Source organism: Desmodus rotundus, chromosome 7, assembly GCF_022682495.2.
Source record: "Desmodus rotundus isolate HL8 chromosome 7, HLdesRot8A.1, whole genome shotgun sequence".
NCBI lineage: Eukaryota > Metazoa > Chordata > Mammalia > Chiroptera > Phyllostomidae > Desmodus > Desmodus rotundus.
The window spans coordinates 13,209,578-13,232,561 of NC_071393.1; the positions used below are offsets into that span (position 1 = coordinate 13,209,578).

At 56.9% G+C, this 22,984-nt stretch overlaps 1 protein-coding gene across 2 annotated transcripts in view; it reads right to left on the reverse strand.

Annotated features, from left to right (window-relative positions):
- Positions 1-21,208, reverse strand: part of BCR (BCR activator of RhoGEF and GTPase) — a 105,803-nt gene extending 84,595 nt beyond the window's left edge. The window contains exon 1 of one of the 2 annotated variants that reach the window (XM_024566634.4): positions 19,432-21,201. In XM_024566634.4, the coding sequence (XP_024422402.2) occupies positions 19,432-20,743 (1,312 nt within the window). In that variant the 5' untranslated portion in view covers positions 20,744-21,201. Of the gene's footprint in view, positions 1-19,431 lie in introns of both variants that reach the window. The other variant, XM_053927975.2, reaches the window with a different exon arrangement.
- Positions 21,209-22,984: the final 1,776 nt, after the last annotated feature.

Below are 22,984 nucleotides of genomic sequence, written 5' to 3' on the forward strand. Positions count from 1 at the left end.
GGGGGAAATACCAAGCCCTGATGTTGAAGAAAGACCAGTGACTTCACAGACTCAGCAGCATGATTCACAACGGCCAAGCGTGGGGGCCGCTCGAGCGTCCATTGGGAGAAATGGTCAAACAAACGCAGTGCATCCACCCGAGGGAGTATCACTCAGTCTTAAAAAGGAGGGACATTCTGACCAATGCAACGATGTGGGTGCACTGGGAGGATGCTGTTCTGAGTGAAGTAAGCCAGTCCCAAAAGGACAAATACGGTGTGACTCCACCACACATATGAGGTACACGGAGTCGTTACATTCCCAGAAACAGGAAATGAAACGGTGGCTGTTGGGGGCCAGGTCAGGGGTGGGGCGCAGTTTAACGCGGACAGGGTTTCGGTTTGGGAAGACCAGAGAGTTCCGGAGATGGACGGTGGTGGTGTTTGCTCAACCGCGAGAATGCGCTTAGTGCCACTGAACCGTGCACTTAAAAATGGGTGTGAGGGTAAACTTCGTGTCATCTGTATTTTACCACAATTGAAACAACAAACAAACAAACCCCAACACCCCAGTTACTCTTCCCACAGTCCTCCGGGAGCACGCCTGCCCCCGGCCCAGCGGAGGCCTGACACTGCAGCCTGGCCCCAGCCCCCAAGCAGCCAGGGACCCACAGCGTCACGCACCAGTGTGCGAGGATGGCCCTGGAGGAGCAACAGCTGCTTCTCTCTGCCTTTCCAGCCGGTGGGTTCCGGCCCAAGCTTCTCACAAACACCAAGAGGAGCTGACAGCCTTATGAGGAGCCCACCGAAGCATCAAGTTCCACAAACGCTGAAGCTCCTGCCCGTCTGTTTTGCCTGAAGACACAAAATGCCACTCAGTCTGGGCTGGGGCTTGTCGACTGGAGACTGGGAGCCGAGGAGCCCAAAGGAAGGTGAGCAGAGGTAAGCACATCTGCCTCGGCCAGAGCAAGGCTGGCACCTGGGGGAGGGGCTGTGTCCAGAAAGAGTCCAGGAGCCCACGGGGGCCCAGGCACACTGTGGGGGGGTAGGGCACAGAGCCGGCGGCGTGGGCTCTCACACCCCACACTCACCGCCCTCCCTGCAGGCACTGCAGTAGCCTTCTCTGACCCGGGGGACACACCAGACCACCCCCCCCTCACCAGCCAGTCCCTCGCCCCAACACCTGCACCAGCTGCCTCAAGCCTCACAGAAGCCTGCAGCAAGCCCGGCCATCCCACCCCTCCATGCCTCTGCCTGGAATGCTTCCTCCACCCCCCACCCCCACTATGGCCTAACATACTCCCTCTCATTTGGGTCCATTCAAGACCCAACTAATGGGCTGCCTTCCCTGAACTGGCACAGCAGAACGAGCCCCTTCTCAGTGCCCGCGTGGTGCTCGCGTGGTGCTCGCCTCCATCACAGCCCCCGTTGGTCAGCTGGTACGTGTTGATGGGCTCCTTGGGGTCAAGGGCTGCGTCAAAGCCTCAGCACAGGGCTTGGATCCTAGCAAGCACCACATGAAATTCATATGGACAGACAGACGGACAGATGGATAGTTGGATGATGAATGAACAGGTGATGGGTGAAGAGAGAGTGATGGACGTCGGATGTCTGGATGGGCGGAGGGAGAGTGAATGACGGGTGACGCTACGGATCAGGAGTTTGTGAAACCAAACCCACACGTGACGGCATGAGACCAGGCCTTTCGGGGGTCATTAGGTCATAAGGGTAGAGCCCTCATGAATGGGATTAGTGCCCGTACGAGAGATCCCAGAGAACCCCCTCCCTTGCTCTTGCTGCCATGTGAGGCCGCATTGAGAAGACGGCCGTCTGTGAACCAGGAAGCAGGCCCTCACCACGTCTCTCAGCACCTTGGTCGTGGCCTTCTGGCCTTCGAAACTGGGAGGAGTAACGCTCTGTCGTTTATGAGCCACCCAGTCTGGGCCACCCTGGTGCCGCAGCCCAGATGGACTAATGAGGCAGATGGCTGAACAGACAGTGACGGACAGGCATGGTCGGGTGCACGGGCGACTGACGGATGGAGTGGTTTAGGCATGGCTGCTGCCTTCGGGGGCACATCTGCTGCTAGGAAATAGGTGAGCAAGAGTCTAGTCACACGCTGAGGGCTTGAGGAAGATTCAGGGTTCTAACACCCTGTTCTCTCATGGTGGAGGGTGTTTTATGCTTTGGGGGTTGTTTTTAGAGCTTTGATCAATTAGTAACTTTTTTTTTTAACTTTTCATTATGGAAAATTTCAAACCCATACAAAAAGAGAGAATACGGTACGATGAGTACCCACGTCCCGTCCCCCAGCATCAACAATTATTAAGCTGTGGCCAGCCTTGTTTCAGGGGGTCAACAGTCAACACTGGAGCGCAGGGCGCACGGGAGAGAACGGGGGGCTGTCACCCAGGCGGTCAGCTCCCACCTCAGCTCCGGCACCTGCAGCGACTTCCTGGGGGAAAGAGCCCCCAGGGGGACGGGAAGACCAACCCTACCTGCTTCACAGGTTCCATGGGGAGCCACGTGAGCTCCTGAACACAGACATAAGACACCCACACACAGCTCCGCGCCTCACATCATAATCACCAGGAATTAGGGGGCAGCTCTCTGTACAACAGGAGCCAAATCCAGCCCGCCACTGCCTGTTTTTGTGTGACCAGGGACCTGAGAATGGTTTTAAATGTTTACATTTGAAGTGGTTACATACCCAACAAGTATTTACCCAATAGCCTTGATTTTGCCTCTCAGCCACAAAACCTAAATTAGTTACTATACTGGCCCTTTAAGAAAAGGTCCACCAAACCCCATACTGCAAAACAGAAAGCAGAGGCTCAAATAACTGCCTTTGGTTTGAAGCCAGAGTCTGCCACGAAAGCTCTTACCCTCTAAGCTCCTGCTGTCTGATCATCAGCGTGGCAGGCACCACCTAGCTGTCCGCAGGGCGCGGTGGGGCTCAGATCCCGGAAGGCGCATGGGATCCCGTGACAAATCGTAAAGCCAAACCCAAGTGCAATGTTCCAGTAAAGGGGGCGGGGGGGCTCTCTTCTGCAAGGCCACAAGAGAAGAATGCTGGAACGCTCTAGGGGGCTCTGGGAGACACAGGGCACAGTGAGCCGAGCCCACCACGTGGAAAATTCTGGAGCAAAGTGCAGACCTGCACGGAGACGTCCTCACCTTACAGGAGTGCAGATGGTCCGCACAGACCCCTTCCTGTCCTCGTGCCCTCAGACAGACCAGCCCACCCCGGGGCTGACCAGCTCAGCCACACGGCAGCCCCGGCTCTGGCTGGCACTGGGAATGCCGAGACCTTCCACTGCTGGCGCAAACCTCGGACGCGGATCCCCAGTGGGGCCTCCACAAGGCAGCAAGCAGCTGGAGGACGGGTCATCGGCAATGGAGGTAAACGATGGCCCCAAGGTCCCGGGGTCCCTCCCACACCACCACACAGAGATGCACGCAGGTAACACCCCGCACAGGGGCCCCGCTCGTCTCTGCGCCGGCTTCAGCGCAGCGTTTCTGACCACGCAAGGCTGCTCTGGCTGGCTAGACACCAGCTGGCACTCCCAGGCCTCCCCCTGCCAACCACCTGCCTGGGCACCATCACCTCCGCCCTGGCAGACGCCTTCCTGCTGCCCATGCTCTGCATTTCAACACACTGCCCAGGTGGCACCTGCCAGCTTCTGAGCATCTGTGCCAGCCCTGGGGGCTGATCCCAGGACCCCTGTCCCTGGCTAGTGCGGCAGTGAAGGAAGGTGACAAATCAACCACCAAAGACGCATCCTGGTCCCGTTAAACTTGCAGGCAGAGCCAAGCCCACCCTGGGGCCCACCACGGCTCCCTGGACCCCAGGCACCACAGGCGCCAGACCCCATCAGGGTCTTACACAGCGACCGCTTTGGGACACTTGCCAGCAGGGTTTTCTGAGTACTTCTCTGGGAACTCAGAGTGACTTAATTTAATTTGGAATCACAAAACTAAAGGGATCTTAAAAGATGCTACTGCGTGGCTTCCTCATTCACAGGTGGGAATCCAGAGGCCCAGGGAGCATTAAGTGATTTTACCCAGCTTCAGAACACAGCTAAGATGGGAAACAGAGCGCAGGAAAAGGAAAAAGCGTGAGCCAGCTCTCTAAATCACGATCCGGGGCCGGCGAGGACTCCTGAGCTGTGGGCTCTCGGATGCAGCGGGTGCGAACACTAATTACGTGGACGCCCACTGCAGTGTGAGACAGCCGCCAGCGTCAGAGAGACATGCATTCCTCTCTCGTCCACCCCAGGCCCACTGCACCGGCCGCCCTCCCTCCACACGCAGCCTCGCTGTGTCTGCCCTCACCTGCAACCTACACGGCCACCCAATCTACACGCTGCCAGTCCTCAGGCACAGGGACGTGTCTGACCTGACAAAACCCAGCAGCGCCCTGCCGCCCTGGCCCAGCCTGTGCCTGCTTCTCCCGGCCGAGAGCAGCGAGGTCTCCCTTCTGTAAAATCCCTTTGCCATCACAGCACTCAGTTTCCTTGGAGCTTCCCTGCCAGCCAGGCAGGAACTCCACAGGACAGAACTAGCTGGACAATGCTATCTAGCAAACCGAATCATTGGCCGGAACGTACAGAAAAGAAGCCAAAATGCCTTTCAGATTCAGTTACAAGCACTCCAGAGCAGCAATAAACTAGCGAGTTTCATGATAACCAAGGGAACAGGGAGTTCTTTCCCTACCAAGCACCACCGAACTGATAATGAACTGTCACACAGCCAGTAGCCTCAGGGACCCTCCCTGTGTAGCCCCAGCTCAGGGCCTCTGCTGTTTCCAGGAGCCTCAAGGAATCAGGATTTATGGCAGGGCCCAGCGCAGGGCAGAGGCCTCCTAAAGCAAACATTAACCTCAGCTCCTGCTTGTCTAGACGAAACACCCAGACCACCGTTTTGGATTTGGGGAGGCAAGGCCCCACCCAACTCAGCCTTTTCATCACCTGATGGAACTACTTGGGTAAAGTCTTGCAAAAGGAACAAGAGCAAGAAAGAAGTCAAAGGACAGCAGAAGATTAATTTTGAAAGCAAAGGTAAACTGGAATGTGTTTCTGGAAGGTCGTTTGCCAGCAGATGCCAACAGTTTTGAAACCCTCCCCACCTCTGGGTAAGTCCACCCACAGACGTCCACCATGGTGGAAGGAGGCAGGAATGCAAACAGAAATCCGTACAAACACATTCACAAAATACAACGAATCCACTGAATTTCACAGTTAAAACAAAACGTGGTAAATATAAACAACGGGATATTACTCAGCCTTAAAAAGGAAGGATATTCTGGTACACGCTACACCGTGGATGAACCTCGAGAACCTTACACTCAACGAAAGAAGACGGCCCTGGTGGGACAGCGCGGTTGGCTGGAGCATCGTCCTGATACACCAGGGTTGCATCCCTGACCAGGACGTATTAAGAAGCAAGCAATGGATGCATAAATAAGTAGAACAACAAATTGATGTTCCTCTCTCTCTCCCCCCTCCTTCCTATCTCTGCTAAAATCCATACATTTTTAAAAAAGGAAATAAGACAGTAATACCGTGTGACTCTACTTATATATGAGGTGCCAGGGACAGACAAGCTCACAGAGACAGAAAGCAGAACGGGGGTTGTCAAAGGCGGGAGCGGGGAGGGATGGGGAGTCAATGAGGATAGAGTTTCAGTTCTGCAAGATGAAGAGAGTTCTGGAGACGGCTGGCCTGACGGCGGCAGAACAGTGCGACGAGTTTCCCGCCACTGAGCTGTACAATAAAAAATGGTCAATAAAGAAATAAAAAAGGTGAAAAGGGTAACCCTTATGTTATAATAGAAACACAATTAAAAATAATTAATGCAATATATATCAAAACTATCAGCTTATACACTTTAAATGGGTGAACTGTATGGTATGTGAATTGTATCTCAATAAAGCTTCTTTTAGAAATAAATGCACTGTCCCAGCCTGGGTGGCTCAGTTGGCTCTGTCATCCTGCAAACCAAGAGGTCGCCAGTTCAAGCCCCGGTCAGGGCACATGCCTGGGTTGCAGGGCAGGTCCCCCACTCGGAAGGCAGCCAATCACTGTTTCCCTCTCGCATCGATGTTTCTCTCCCTCTTTCTCCCTCCCTTCCCCTCCCTCTAAAAAAATAATAATAATAAAATAAAATATGCACTGAAATATAATAACCAGCTACATACAGTAAACACTTTAAATTTCCAACAAAATTATTAAAAGTAGATCAATTAAACAGTAACTCTTTTACAAAGTAATAATGTGGCCACTAAAAATGTTTATAAACTAGTTAGTGAAACAAAAAACGTTCCCGTTAATGGAGAAAAGCAGGACACCTAAGCACTCAGTGAAGGGAACCAAACTCCCACCGACCGGAAGCTGCCCTTTTGAGCTACTGATTTTAAGCTGTTTATTAAGACGTAAGACTCAGAAGGAATCTTGTGACACTCCCCACTTCCTGCCCAAGAGGTTCAGACAGAGACACCTGGTTTGGGAAGGCACCTTGACTTACGCACCTTGAGAATCCTCACCCCGGCAGGAGGGCTCCAAGCCTGTTTCCTGGACAGCCCTTGTGCCCCCTGCTGCTGAGCTGCCCGGCAAGGCTTTTCCTGCCAGGTATGAGCAGCTCTTCCTCAACTACCTGTAAATCAACCATTCTCACTCCTGAAATCTAATACCCCGCCCACCTCCTTTCTCCTTTGTCCAAAATGTCTCCTTTCTCTTTGTCCAAATGTCTTCTACACCCAAGGTTGCATCACTGTCTTTGGAATTTTTATGCCTATGATTCCCCATGCACATGTATTAAAATTTGATTTTCTCCTGTTAATCTGCCTCTCTTAATTTGATTATACGCCCAGCTGGAAGATCTTAGAAGGTGGGAGGAAAAGTAATAACATCTTTTAGCCTGCACAACAGCAAGATCTCTGCTACATAAAGTAATTATAGATACAATTTTATATGAAGTCAGAAAGGAAAGAAAATCTTCCTCAACATGAAGCAGAAACCTGTCTCCCTGAAGCTTCTAGTCCTTAATAACAGACCAGCCTCCCAGATGGGACCCAAAGGAAATCCATTCCCTCTCCCACATGCCAATCACTCAAAGCTCACAGCCTGAGAGCCCGAGCACAGGCTGGCGTGGGTGTCTGGGCACTGTGACATCCCCACGAGAAAGTCCCGCCTCGGCCTTTGATGTCCAAGGTCTCATTACCAGTCAAGCCCAGTCCTGTCCTGTCTTAGAGTCCTATAAACATGAAGTGACCCTCCTCCCTCAGGGACGGCTGATTAATTCACAACCTGAGGGAGCTCAGTGCTTTGAGGACCAGGGAGAAAGGAGAGAAAAAGAGTCGCCCATCTTCCACTCTCCTCCCAAATATATCCCCTGCACTCATGGGACAACCATGAGGCAGGGCACTCCGGTTCCAGTGGCCATGTCCCTGCCAGCTGCACCTCACTGTGGCTGTGACAGCTTGTGCCTGCAAATCAGGCAGCAGGCCCCTCGCCGGCTGTCTGGGGACCTGGCTGTCCGGCCCAGCAGTGCGGACACTCCCACAAGAAAGCCCCACACTTCCTGAGCAGTTAGAACACAGTGCCTCTCCCAGACGGCCAGCGGGCCGGGTCTCAGCCCATTAGCCTTCCTGGACTTCCTTGCCAGAGTTCCTGGACCACGACACTGCAGACTTCGCAGGAGTAAATAAGCAAGCACAGCACTCACAGCGCTGGGAAGCCAGGAGATGACAAAGGCGAGCTGGGACCAAGTCCCCCACACTTCCTCACACACCCCTTTCTGGAGCCCCACACACCCCATTCTAGCGCCTCGTCGGGCCCTTGCCGGGGCCTTGCTAACCCTTCCACGGAGAGGAGCCTGCTTCAGGGACTCACACCATCTGGCTGCTGAAGGAACGACCAGACTCATGTTAGCGCTCACAGCCCCGACTTCTCAGGGCTGGAACAGTGGCTCCCCAGCTGCTTCAGAGGACAAGGACAGGCCCATCTGATCACTCCACGACAGGATGCCGGTCACGGGGCCCCCCTACCTGGCACCCACAAGCCCACCCAAGTGCACGGCAGTCTTAGAACTCAGACCATCGCCACAACTCCACGGGGCTCCAAAGCCAGGCTCCACGCCCAACACCCCATCAGCACAGGGTTCACCGCTGTGTTCCTCCCCACCTACCCTCTGCCTCCAGCCCTGGGGGCTCCACTCCCACCACCACCTTTGAATCCCCTTGCCCACCACCCCCTTTAGTGCTAGCCATGCGGCACACCTCCCCGGCCCCTCTCAGGCCTTCTCTGGGGCCCCCACCCCAGGCTTCCAGAACCTGCTTTTTTGTCGAACAGCCAGCTACACCCCTCTCCTCCTAATGGCCACCCCACTCACTTGCCTCCCTACCCCCGGGCCCCAGGGTGAGCCGTGTCAACAGCCCTGAAACACTGCCACGTTCCTGCCAGGCCCTAGTGACCAGACTCCCACAAGTCCATGTCCCCCCCAGCCGCTGTTCAGTCATAACCTGGCCAGTCCTCCGTGGGGCTGCCAACCTCGCTACGAGACCCACACACACTGAATCACCTCCCTGGAGCCCCACTTGGGCCATCCGCCTCCAGGGACCCTGTCCCATGGGTCGCCTTCTCGGCAGGCACCGGCTAGGTTGCTCCTACAGAAGGGGACGTGGCCATGCCTCGGGAACTGGGCGGTCCCACAGGCGGACACGGAGGGAGCACTCAGATCCCCCATCCCAAACCCCTGACCACACAAGCACCCTCTCACCTCCCCACTGCCCGAATCCTGGGCACCGCGGCCCACACGCACGCAGCACTCGGGTCTCTCCCTCTCCCACTTGCAGCCTTCTCCCCAGTCGCCTAGCAGTCAGTCCCTTCCCTTTACCCTTCTGTGACATTAACACCCTGCCACCCTTCCCACCTCCTCATCTCAGACTCCTCCTCTTCCTCTGTCTGTCTCTCTCTCTCTCTGTCTCACATCCCCCAGATATGCCAAGGCCCCAGGCCTGCTCCAGCCCTCCTCTTCCTTCCCAGCCTGGCCCTTTCTCCCAGAGGCCCCATCCTGAGGCCCTCCAGCACAGCTGTCACCACCCCAGGCTCGCCTCCCTTCCCTCAGTCACCCCGTACCAGTCAGTCACTAGTGTCCTCTCTATCCTCCCTGCCCTTCCCCACTCACCCCACACCAGACAACAGCTCCAGGTGTCCTGACACCCACCGGGCCATCTCTCCCACCACACCAGATGCCCCTTCCTGAGGCGGAGCTCCAAAGGCACCCTCTCCCCTGAGTGGCCACCTGCAGCGGCTCCCTGTCCCGGTCCGAGGAAACACAACTCCTCCACAGCCTGGCGCCTGGGCCCTACACAGAACTGCCCAACCCTCCCATCCACCTTCGCCTCCCCCACCGCCCCCATTTTGCACCAGTTGTCCACACAGACCCTGCCATTCCCTGAGCGTGCTGAAACGGTTCCAGCCCCGGGGCCTTGCCCACTCCAGACTCTGCCTGGACCATGATCTCCTGCCCCGTCCCCCGCGCCACAGGACAGACGTAAGGCTTCCCTTCCTGCACACTCGCTCCACGGCTCCGCCGAGCCTCCAGAGCTGCCCCACATTAATGGCACTTTGGGTGCCTTCTCGTCCCTGCTCCCACCCTGGTCCGCAGGCTCCGCACTCCGAGAAGGGCTGAGCCTAAACCACCCGGTTACTTCCTAGGATACTGGGAGGGGCAGCCTGTCCTAAAGGACAGGTCTGTGTTTTCCCACCAACTCTGCCTTATAAGGAACACCAAACAGTTAGCAGTTCTGAGTTATACACTCATAAATGGTTAACGTGGTAAATTCTACGTTACGTGCAGTTTGTTCCACAATTAAAAACCAAACAATGAAAATGAGAGAAAGGGTGAGGCGGGCTCAGCGGGACCCCGGTGCTGTGGCCAGTGGTTGACGGGCAGCGTGTGCATCGTCCTCCTCTTTCTACATCCACAGATGTTTGAAAGTGGCAACTTTTTGAAACACAGAAAGCACATGTAAAGTACGTTTCAGGTAATGGTGTCTGATGCACGGGCCGAGACGGGGAGCCCCCCGGGCTGGAGGCTGAAGCAAGCTCAATCACCAGGCCGCCCTTCCCCGGTGAGCCCCCGGACTCCCCACTGTCACGTGCCCTCCGGCATCCCCTCGCCCCATGCACGGCCCTCACAGGGCCTGGGCCCAACCACAGGTCTGCTGAGGACCCCCGAGAGCCAGCAGAGAGCACCCAAGAACGACCAGGGCCCGACCACCTGTACTGGAAAAGACCCTCTGGAATAACATCCGGCAGCAAAATGCAATGAAGTCCTGAGGCGCGTCGTGACAAGGATGAGTGAGAGAAGCCGCACACAAAGGCCACACGTTACACGATTCCATTCATGTGAAACGTCCAGAGAAGGCAAATGTACAGACACAGGAAGTAGGGCGGCAGGCGCCCAGGGCTGGGGGAGGGAGGGGGTCATGGCTGAAGGAAGCAAAGTCCTTAGAAATCTGCAGATGGAGCATGGATCTGCCAAAGCATTAGTGATTTTCAGAGCCTCCTGTCTTCCACCTTTGTTTCCTATTAAAATAAGAAAGTCTGTGGTGGGGGTTTTTTAAAGATTTTATTTGTCTATTTTTAGAGAAGGGAAGGGAAGGAGAAAGAGAGGGAGAGAAACATCGCCTGTGGTTGCCTCTAACACGCCCCCTACTGGGGACCTGGCCTGCATCCCAGGCATGTGCCCTGACTAGGAATTGAACCGGCGACCCTTTGGTTTGCAGGCCTGTGCTCAATCCACTGAGCCACACCAGCCAGGGCAGAAAGTCTGTGGTTTTTACTTCCTCTCTTAAGGCCTCACAATCCCTAAAAATGAGAACAAAGCGGTCCTAATTCTTCCCTCTACAAACTTGGGGCAGGGAAGCTCTGTGGGAAAAACCAAGAGATCTCTGTCTTCCTCCAGCTCCTAGCTTCCAAGGCCTTCAAAAGTCACCAGGCCGAGCAGTCCTGGAATCCTGCAAAAGGACCCCATGGTACCCCACAGGGGGGTGACGTGGCCTCAGCACAGCGCACGGCCCCAGATACCCGTGGCTGATAGAACTTCCCACCAGATGAAGTAGCTGGCTTTCACCGGGACCACAGTGCAGAAAAAACACATGCTGTACCTTCAAGACGGAAGAATCCCACTCAGCCCAGGAGGACACACCATGAGAGGAACAGAAGGGTGTGAAGGCCACAGCAGCCCCCCTGGAGCTCATACTAGACGCTCTCACTGAGTTAAGAGGGTGAACCTACTGAATAATGCATTTCTCCTTTAAAATCTCTTGCTAAGTGGTATTCAATCAACTGACATTAGATGCCTGAGGGGAGACTCCGAGAGACGAAACAGGAGGCCAGACCCCCACCTCCCGCCCCCCAGACAACCCACTCTGGGTGCTCCCACAGGGCCTCCCAGGCAGGGGCGTCCTCTCCAGCTGACAATTAAATCCCCGCACAAGGCCACATGCTGGCTCCTGAGCGAGTCCAGATCTTCCACCTTCAGAGTCTGTGTTCTTGCCCTGCACCAGGTGGATATGTTGCTCCTAGGCGGTGACTTCTAGAATTTCACGTTACATGCAAGGTTGTGTGCCTATATTATATGCAGAGAAATCTCTTCCTGTTCTACTGGCTTCCCCAAATACAGTTGGTCCCAACGGCATTTGCTGAAAGGGAGCAGTCAAGCATTTAAGGTGAAGGGAATATTCCAAAGCTCTTCTGGAGCCAACAGAAGCACTTGAGTCGAGGAGCCCCTCGGGCTGTCCGTCCCTGGCTCTGCCGGCCTGGCGCTGCTCTGCCGGCCTGGCGCTGCTCTGCCTGGTGCAGCAGGTCTCTCCCTCTTCTTCCAATGCCCGCTCGGCTGTCTCCTGGCCATGGCCATGGCTCCTGTCCAGCCCTCCCTGGTCACCAACCTTGTTCACTGGGCCACGCCCGACACTGTGTACAAAAGGCCAGCCACCTCTGTCACGTCTCCCCAACCAGGCATTGTCCCTCAGCATCTCCCAAACCTGCTCACAGCCGGGCAGGTCAGCACGCACCAACCCCTTCCCCCCAGCCCTTGACTGTCAGAGGCAAAAGTAGGTGAAGGGCAGTGTCCCTCCAACATACCTGTCCTCTTGGCTCCTTTCCACACAACGTGCTGGAGGAGTCTTAGCGAAGTGCCCCAGGAGGACGTAAGGGACGCTGAAAGTTCTCTCTGGCACATTTGCCAAATAGGAGACAAATAACATCCCTGAATGGCTGACACCTCTGTGGACCTGCCCGAAGGCCAAGGCCGGGAGATCCTATCAGAGCATGTAGGCTTGCAGGTTTACCTATAGGCTTGCGTGGCTGTCTCCCCACCAGACTGAAAATGACCTGTTAGGAGGCCTGTCTCCTGACACTCAGCACCATCCCTGTCTCACACAGCAGGTCCCCAAACACATTTGCAAAACAGCTGGTGGAGGTCCCCTCCCACTTCTGTGGGGTTGCTCCGTGCCCACTCTCATGGGATGACCTCGCTTTGCCCTCCGAGGAAAGAGGCCAGCCCCACCCCCTGCGGCGGGTTATTTTAGGCCTATGCGTCTGTCTCACAACCCCTCGGACCCAATCAGCCAATGGCGTATAATTATGATAATAATCTTCCTCCAGCCACCTCACAAGGAAGTTTTGAGGACACAGGAAACAGCGTCCCCACGACATGGGACGGGCATCACACTCTCTCTGCCCCAGACCTCAGCACGTGCATCTGTGAACCCACCAGTCGCGTCTCCCTTGGGAGATGCCACCACCCCTGTCCACTGTCATTTTGCAAGGTCGCAGAAGTGAGAGACAGAGTCGAAGACACTAATTAGGAGGCCCCGGTCTGAGGACTCGAGACACCCTGTACGGTTTAGCAGCGAAGCCCAGGCCTCAGCCAAGAAGGCAAACTAATCTCCCAATAACAAGCTTCCTGGCTGGAGCACCTGCGTCACCAGGCCCCCGAAAACCCACTACCGCCTATCAGAGGGGGCTCAGAGGGGCGCGGCCGAACTGGGAAGGGCCTGAGTGAACAGAAGCCGCAGACAGGGGGTCTCATCAGTCTCTGACTCACAAGCACAGTGTCAAGGACCCAGACCTGCGGGGGCTCCGATCGCCGCCGTCACATCGAACACTGTGAAGGGCCTGAAGTGTGGTGCACGCCGCGGGGACACCGAGGTGGCACAGACTCTGTCCTCGTCCTCAGGGCCTCACTGTCCCAGAGAAGCAAGGCAGACAGACAGAGGATTAACAGGAAATAGCTGGGAATCAGGTCAGAGGGAGACGCACGATCAGGGAGGATGCGAAAACCACACGAAAGTCTCGTTTTGTGTGTTAGGTTTAAAGGACACGGCCCTTGGAGACGAGCCTGTCCCCAAAGCCATGACGAAAGCCAATGGCAAGAGAGACTTCCCCCAAGACAGTGCCTGTCACCCACCTACCTTCAACTGACCGGAAGGGGAGAGGCGGGCGGTTCCTCTGTAAAGGAAAGGCAGGTGTAAACCCGGATAAAAACGTCCATTAAAAAATGGCGCCTTAGCCCCGGCCGGTGTAGCTCAGTGGATTGAGTACCAGCCTCCAAACCAGAAGGTCGCCGGTTCAATTCCCAGTCAGGGCACATGCCTGGGTTTCAGGCCAGGTCCCCAGTGGGGGGCAAGCAAGAGGCAAACAGAAACAACGTTGCTGTTTCTCTCGATTTCTTTCTCTCTCCCTCTCTAAAAATAAATAAATCTTAAAAACAAACAAAAACAATGCTGTCTTAATAATTATTTTCAAATTTAAAGAAAGAACTGAAAGAAAGGACGTCAGCAATGATGGGTCCAAAGATGAGGACAGGGACAGCAGCACAGGAGGCCTGAGGATGCTTCCCCTGACGCCCCGCAGCACCGTCCAGGCCCCGCCACCCAACGCTCCACGCTCATTCTCCTAAAACACAGCAGGGGGGGTGGGCAGTGCAGCCCCTCCCTCTGCTGCCCAGCGAGGCCGAGTGTGGCAGGCTGAACAGTGCTCCCCCAGAACTCATGTGCGGAAGTCCCGGCCCCCGGGATCTTAGCATGGGACAGTATGTGGACATTGGGTCTTCACAGTGGTGATCGCGTCAACGTGGGGTTGGCTGTCAGGGTGGGCTCCACCTCGGTCTGTCTAGCGAACTTGCAAGAAAGGAGACTTGGCCCTGGCCGGTGGCCCCGCTGGTCGGAGCGCCCTCCCGTGAACCAAAAGGTTGTGGGTTCAGTCCCCTGTCAGGGCAAGTATGGGAGACAACCGATGGACGTCTCCCTCTCTCCCTCTCCCATCAGTAAGCACATCCTCAGGTGAGGATGGAAAAGAAGAGGGGAGGGGACTTAGCCACACTGAGAGACACCAGGGTGCAAGAGCACACAGGGGCAACCAGCGAAGATACAGCGAGAGGACGGCACCTCGATCTTGGACCTGCAGCCTCCAGAACTGTGAGAAAATACCTCTGTTGTGGAAGCCACCCAGTCTGCGATATTTTGTGATGGCAGCCTTAGCCAACTAATACATCGGGACACTTCAAAAACGTGGGTGTGAAAGCCAAGGCACCATTACTGTCACTAACTGCTGTTTTCCTGAAGAGAACATACCTATTAGGGACCGGAGCTGGGGAGTTAAGGACGAGAATGCTGCTTGCAACTTCGGAACCCTACGTGCGTGAAATAAGCCAGACACGGAAGGACAGATATGTGATCCCACTTACACGAGGTGCCTGGGATGAGCAAATCCGTGAGGATGGAAAGAAGAGCGGTGGCTGCCAGGGGCTGGGGATGGGAAGGGGAGTCCCTGCTTCGTGGGGACAGAGTTTCTGGTTGGAGTGATGAAAAAGTCCTGCAGGCGGATGGTGGTGACGGTCGCGCAGCGATGCAACCGTACTTAGTGCCACTGAACTGCACCCTTAAGTTTAAAGTGGCACATTTTATGATGTACATTTTACCACAACACCAAAAACCATCACATGTTTCATAAGTAGCGTAGTTTAATGAGAATCACATTTTTTCCAAAGGAAAATGCCCTGCATGAGCCACAAGGACTGTGTTCCAGTCAGGGTGGAGAGAACCCCACCCCACGGGGGTCCTCCCCCGCCAACCCGGACCTAAAAGGGAGCCTCAGTCAGAACTCCAGCCTGCTGTCTTGCAACATGAAACAATACTGGAGATGCCCATCCTTGCACTGTGACTGCGGAGCCCCCTCCGACCACAGGGACGAGCCGCGCCCCGCCTCAGGCACTGCTGTGTCCCCTTCCTGGGTGGGCCCCAGTGCTGGGCTCACCCGGAGTCTTTGCCCTGGTGGGGACAGCAGTCACATGCACGCAGGTCCTCTGGGCCACAGGACTCCCAGCCAGGGGTGGGGACTGGCTACTGAAGCAACAAATGAGTCAAAAGGGAGAGATGGGAAAGGCACGTTCTCCTGGACCCATGCAAAACAAGAGCACTCCCAGCCCCTTCTTTAGTGGAAGGTTCTGGAATGCTTCCCTCTGTTCCCAAAACAGGAAAGTCATCCTTCCCGAGCCAGGACACACTTATAAAATTCGATCTAGACTTCGTTTCCACCCTGTTGATGACTTAAGTGCCCTCAAGACTCTCTCCACTCTCCCTCCGTTCAGAGTGGAGCCTGCACTCAATTTAGAGGTGACCACAGGCGCTGGTCGACAGAGATGACGGAGCCAGCGTGAGGCCTGGGGTGACCTTTCACTGCCCCACAGTTGCTCACTCTGACTGGTCACTGGCCCATTCAGTCATCCCAGGGGAAAACAAAGCCTGGTGACAACATGTCACCAGGACCCAAAGGGCAAAGTAAGCTGCTTAGTAAATGAGAGAACACACACAAGTTGCAAGAGAGCCCACAAAGGAACACGAGATCTGGGGGTTGCAGCTCACCACGGACACTTGGACAGGGCTGAGGGGCACACAGGGCTGAGTGTCCAGATTTAGAATTCCTCAGACTGAAAAAGGACTAAAAAAGGAAAGGCCCTGGAGTCCACTGGCCTCCTCTCTCATGACCAGGCTTGCCAATTCCTCCCCAGGGGAAGTTGAAGGACAGGGATGGAGTAGGGAAGAGACAGGTGCAGCTGATAAGCCGTTTCCCAAGATGAGCTCACCTTCCCAACCTCCCAGTCCCCACCCCAGAGCAATGGAAGGAGGAAGGGATCCTCCAGTAGGTGCTGTCCCCGGCTCCAACTCAGGCTGCACAGGAGACCGGGAATGAGCCAGGGATCCCTGCCTTCAACACGCAGTCTGTCCTACCGCACGGATGAGCAACTTGGGGACACTGTGCCAGACACAGAGGCACAAACACTGGGTCATTCCACTTACACGCGGCACCCAGAATAGTCACATCACAGAAACAAAAGTCGAGTGGTTGCTGCCAGGGGCCGAGGGCGGGGAAATGGGAGCTGTCGTCCAATGGGTGCAGAATTTCAGTTTTGCAGGAGGGAGAGAGCTCTGGGGATAGGCAGCTAGCACTACAACGTGAATGGACGGCATCCCGCTGAACTGGGCTAGTCAAAGTGGCTAAAATGGGCTCAGACAAATTTCACATTATGTATACTTTACCACAAAAAAGCACACAGTCCAGAGTCACACAGGGCAGAAATGGGTGCCCCCGAGCTTTCGCTCTCCCTGCTCCTGGGGGCAGATGGCTGCCTCACCCTCCGCTGCTAGACTGGTGTGGCCAGCAGGGACCCTCTCCAGTGCTGCTGCTTGCGGAAGCTTCCCTGATCTCCCTCTGAACACAGAAGTGAGGCGTGTGTTCCTCTCTCCCATTAACTCTTGAGCTCCCAGATGGCCAGGACCACGCTCTCTCTTTCTATGTGGACCACACAGTACCAAAGGAGGGGCTTGTGCACAGCAGAACCCACAGCTGTTATGGACAACCCCCCCCAACTCCCCGTGCTGGCCAACCCAGTCACGCTTTTCAGGAGCAGGGAGGGCCATGGGAAGAACACCCTAAGGCCACTACATTCTAGAAGGAACAGCTCTGCAATCCCACAGGGGCCCAAAATGCCAGCTCTGCCGTTTCCTGGTTGCATCCTTCTTTGTAGATGGGCAGCCCACCAAGGGGTGACGTAAGAGCCCAAGAGGGACCCTGCAGGGAGCACACTGTCACCATGCCTGGCACGCAGTGGCTCGCGGTCATTTCAGCTCCTTCTCTCAAACACCAGGGTCCCCGCTCAGAAATATGAGAACCCACTCGTCCAGAGGGATTCTGACACTATTAGATCCAGGCCCCCATGTCTGCTGCTGTGAAGAATTAGGGTGACTTCCACTCCCTCTCCACCTGTCATTTTCCTCATCATCCCTTTTTGGAGGTGCAGCCCTGGCCAGCAAGCTCCATGGCCATCTAAAGAACATCAGTGAACGGTTGGGACAGGGACAGATGGCTGAGCCAGAGCGGGATACCTCCTGCCCCGCCAGCCACAACCCTCAGAGGAGAGCGCTGGGTGCAGAGTTTAAAGGCTCCCAGGGCTAAAACAACCAGGGGTTTGAAAACCTAACAGAAGACAGAATGTGAGGCCTTGAGGACATTCAGAGAAGGATCCAGGAAGTCCCAACAGTGAAGTCCAAATTGTAAAATTAACTCCTCAGCCATTTCCTGGGCCAGGGTCTCAGAGGCAGGCTGGAGGAGCTGATGAGAGTGGGAGAGGAGGGGCTTGTAGGGAGACCCACTTTCCGGAAACTCAGAATCCCCCACCAGCAAGGGAACGTCGTTTCACATTGCAGGTCTGAAATGTTCCTCTTTGTTAACGATGTCCTTCCATGTCATGGCGCTCAGGGCCAGTTCCAGCTGGCTCACTCGGCCGACAGCTGGCCAGACAAGGCTGGTGCCCGCTGACCACAGGGCAATCCTCCAGACCCTGGACCAGCTGATGGGCCTGCGAAGCAGGTTTCTAAATACTACAGCCTTCCACCACCCTCCTCCCCCCGCGAAGGACTGAGGGGACATGGCTAGGCCCGGCCACAGGTCGGGGCAGCTCGCTGCAGCCACCCCCAACTGCAGATGGAACATCATCTACCGTCTGCACCTCAAACAAACAGGACAGAATGCTGATCACAGAAAGGTGGCTCCCAGAGCCAGAAATAGCCTCACTTGTTTCAAGAGGATTCTGAGGAATGAAGCACAGACAACTCCATCAGCAGCAAAGGGAAATCAGTGAAGCGGAAAACAGCACCAGCCCAACAGGGACCAGGATTCCCGGAGGCTCCTGCCAGCCCCACCCCCACCCTCTCCTTGCCCCAGTGACAGACTGCGCCTGGACCTCAAAACTCAGTCCCATCACCCCAACACCAATGGTTTCTGTACACAGTCCAGAAGTTCTATGCACAATCCCACAGGTTTAATCTGAGGGTCAGGGCCAGAGCATGGGTTGGGAGCCTAAAGTAAGTACTGGTGGGCACTCGTCCTTGGTTCAACGAGGGGACAAGGACTCCATGAGGGACCAGAAAACGGAGCTGGGATGAGCTGCGTGGAGAACCCTGCGGGTGAGTAATGACAGGTGAGCTCTCCCACCAAAGCCAGGCAGATCAGAACAGGTGTGGCTCTGCCTCAGCTCTGGATAAAATCTACACCCCCGCTGATTTCCAGAGGCCCACTGACTCAGAACTACCTGTCACCTCACTTCCTTCTTTTAAAAAAAAAAATTTTCAAAAGAGGGGAAAAGAGAGAGAAAGACAGGGAGAGAAACATCAATTGGTTGCCCCTCATACGCACCTGACCAGGGACCAAACTTGCAACCCAGGCATGTGCCCTGACCTGGAATCAAACCAGCGACCCTTCGCTTTGTGGCACGACGCCCAACGCACTGAGCCACACCGATCACGGCACCACACTTCCTTCTAATTCATATTTTCACCTGCTACTGGCCGGCAAGCCAACCTGACACTTCCATGGCCTGGGAGCAGTAAGCACATCTTGAGTTCCCCAAGCGTGTCATGTAACTCCTTCAGGACAAGAGGGCTGGGACACAAGACAGATCAACGCTCGACAAGCCACCTGACAGAGGTGGCAGAGATGACCCCTATTTACATCATCCCCACTGCCTGGCATGGAGGGAGCAGAGAACCAGGAGATGACGGCCCAGAGCACCTTGGTCCCCATACGAAGCAGTACACTTTCGAACCAAAGGAACAAGCCACCTACATTCCCACACACCACCCCTCCCAACCCAATTCCCTTCCCAACCCTGGGAACCTGCATTCAGGAGGAAGGCAGGGGTGGAGTTTGCTCAGGCGAGGGATCAGCATGAACCCTTCCTGTCCCCAACAGTGTCAGAAATCCACTTCAATACGCACTTCCCTGTTCCTCCCCCTCCAAGGTCCCCTTTCCTATTCCCTCCTGCTGGCTCAATGGTTTCCGGCCAGGGTGCAGGTGTGCCCACCTAAGCTGGTGGAGGTACCCACCTGTGTCTCCATGGAAGGTGCCGTCCTGAGGCAGCCTGCTAGACAAGCTGTCCCCATCACTGGGCCAGATCTGCCCAGTCTTACGGACTCCCACGATGGTGGCCTCTGACACCACGACCTGGCACTGCCGGTGCCGCTTCTGGCACTGTGGCGTGGGGGGGCTGCTGCTGTCGAAAGACTGCTGTGAGTTCTGGGAGGGCGAGCGGCTCTTGTCCCGGAACATGCGGTAGGTGGTGGGGCTCGGTGACACGCGGCTGGACTGGCCCGAGGAGAAGTCCTCCTCGCTGGAGGTGAGGTTCTCATTGGAGCTGCAGTCCGGGGTATAGCCGCCTCCGCTATCCTCAAAGCTCCGAGGGGAGTAGGACCGGCGGGGCCAGGTAAGGCGCTTCTCTTGCTCTGAGGTGCTCTGGCTGCGCAGGAGCGGGCCCTTGCCCTCCCCTTCCACCATCATGCCCCCCACGTAGATACTCTGGTAGGGCTGGTACTCCAGGGGAGGCCAAGGGGGCCTGCTGCCGCCATTGGTGTTGATCAGGTTGTCCTTGAGGAAACGGGGGTTCAGCTCAGCGTCTTCGTAGTCCCCGTCGAGGCCGCAGCTGCTCTCCGAGGAGCGCCCCCGGTAAGCGGGCCTGGGCGCATCTCCCAGGCCCAGACCGGCGCTGTGCTGGGACTTCTTGCGTTCCATCTGCATTGCCTGGCTGCCCAGGGAGCTGATCCGATCTGACACCTCTTTGTCGTTGACCTTCACTAGCCCGCGTTCGTGGTGGAACTCGACGTTCACGTAAAAGGGCTTCTCGGCGTCGGCCGCCCCGGGCTGGCCTTGGCCCTTGCGGATCCTCTCGAAGTTGGACCTCAGCGCCGCCACGCTGGTAGGGGGCCCCCGGTCGTCCCGGTCGGCGGGCGCGGCGGCCCCGGGCCTGCGGGCGGCCGTCGGCCTGGCCTTGCTCGGGGACCCCTCTCCGTCGGGCCGGGCCTCGGGCTCCTCGGCTGGCGGAGGGTCGGCGCCGTCGGAGGGCGCGGGCGGTGGGCGAGGAGCCGGTGCACTGGGCTCAGCGGCGCCGTCGGGGGGCTGCGCCGCGCGCCGGAAGCCCCAGCGCTGCCTGTCGTAGCTTTTCTTCTCCTTGGCCAGCAGCGTCTGCAGGTAGATCATGCGGAAGCGCTCCTGGTTCACCTCCTGCTCCAGGCGCCGGATGGAGGCCTTGCAGCGCTCCAGCTCCTGCTCGATGTCGCCCACCGAGCGCAGCTCCATGCGCGGCGGCTCCGAGTCCGGGAACTGCGCCTTCCACGCCTCGGCGAAGCCCACCGGGTCCACCATGGCGCGGTCGGTCTCACCTGCGCCGCCCGGGTGCGCGCGGAGCCCGCCTCAGCAGCGGCGCGGCGGCCTCGCGAGGCCCGAGCCGGGGCGCCCGGCGGCCCCCATGGCCCCGCGCGGCGGCGGCGGCGGCGGCAGCGGGCGAACAATGCCCGCCCCCTCCCGGGCAGCAGGTGAGGCGGCGGCCCAGCTCCCGGGTGGCGCGGGGCGGGGCGGGGCGCTGCTGGGGGCGGCCGCGCGCCGGGGGGGGGCGCGGGCTGCGCGCTTTGCTATTGTGTGCGGGGCTGCTCCGCGCGGGGCGGGACGGGCGCTGCCCTCCACTCGGCCGGCGCCGCTAGTCCGTGGCTGCCGCCTGTGCGCTCCTCTCCTCTCGCTGCCGCGCCGCCCTTGTCTGGACTGCCAACGCCTCCCCGGGCGCTGCGCTCGGCCCGGCCAGCTCTGGCTGCACTCCCGCCCGGCCCGCAATCGGCGCCGCAGGAAGGGGAGGGCCGGGGGGCGGTGGCCGCGGCGGCTGACGGAGCCAGGCGGGCCTCTTAAAGGGGCCGCGCCGCGGGCGCCCGGGGGAGGGGCGGGCAGAGGGGGCTGCCGGGAGGTCGCGCGCCAAGCCACTGCCCGCCGTGGTCCCCGCGCTTGGTTGGAAACTGAGGGTGGGGCGGCGAACCCTGCAGTCCAACGCAGATGCCTTTCTGCACTCCTGGGACAAGAACACCTGGATCCCACGCCCAGGGCCACTCATCTACATCTGATTGGAGCTGGGTGCCAGGCAGGAAGGCCGGGCTGGGCCGCCAATGCCAGCAGCCCCAGTGTGCCAGTGGGCCTCCAGCGCTGTGGACCTGGGGTGGGTGATGAAGCAACAACTGCCACACAGGTCTGACACAGAATCATCAATAGGAATTTCTCCCCCAGGTCGCTCAACACCCACACCTTCCTTCCTGCCGTCCTGTTCCAGGTGTTTGGCCCCTTGTCAGTCCTGAGCTCCAGAGGCCAGTGTAGTTTTTCCTGAATTGCCTGACTGAGAACTTACTTGTGTAGTTTCCCTCTAAGGTGTGTGCCAGCCTCCACTGTGGCCAACCACTTCAACAGAGCTGGGCTGCAGACGGGACAACCCAGGAGAGCAGTGACTCGGAATCTTTTCTCCTGCCCCAGGGACGCCCAGAGAGCTCAGACACACAGCAGAGAGCGCAGTGTAGGGAGCCCGAGGGGGCAAAATGAAAATAGCCAAACCAGCCTGCTGGCTGAGAGGAGAGGAAACAGGATTTGTCAGCCAGAGAACCAACCGGGCGTTGGCATGAGAACAAGGACACCTGCCTGTGTGGCTGTGAGGGATTATCTTGCTCTTCCCCTTAGTTCCAGGGCCACCCAGGGGAGGTTCCCCAATGTCTAATGCAGAAAAATAGAGGCCAGGGCCAGGTCTCCCCACTCCGGGATTTGTGACCTGTGTCCTGGCAGTTCTGTCCTCTGAGCCTGTTCTGTCCCCCTGTGCAAAGTGCTGTGTGCATTGCGCATAAAGCACTCGGATGGGACAAACATAAAACACACTTCAATAAGCCCGCACGTGGTGTTCTATCCCTTGCTCCTTAATGCTGGTGCCCTGGGAGAGTCGCGGGAAAACCCTTGGGGCATGACTTCCAGACAATTCGAGGCGCAGCTCACTGCTGCCCTCTGCAGGCCTCCCCACCTACCTGCCTGTAGGGCCGGACAAAGCGAGCCTGGAATCCCAGCAGTGCTGGCATCTGTGTGACCTGTTCTTTAAAATGGGTGTAATAAATCCTGACCTCACAGGGTGTGGGGCGGCTCATGATCAGTATTAGCCGCCTTCATCTGATGGCCTGTTCAGGCTTCCCAGCAAGTGGGTCAGGTAGGCTTAGAAAGCAGGCCTCCGGAACCCCTTTCGCTGGCCAGTGGCAGAGAGAATCCCCAAACCATAGGCGGCTTTTCCCCTTGCTGACAGGGCCCCTCAGTTTCCAGGGGGAACTGTGGGCTCATCGGGGACATTATAATTACCACCTGGGAAATAAAAGGTACTGGGAGGGCGCTTCATCCATCAGTGAGGCGCTCCTTTCTCCCTAAATATTGTAGACATAAGCAAACTTAGTTCACAAACCCTGAAGCTCTGTAGTTTGGGTTTGCAGACTCTATTCTCTTGCCAGAGACACAAGATAGTGGCTATCTCCTTGTGGGGACAGCTGCTTCTGACCCCAAGGACACTCCTCCCATCCTCAGCCCTTTCTCAAAAGCACTCCC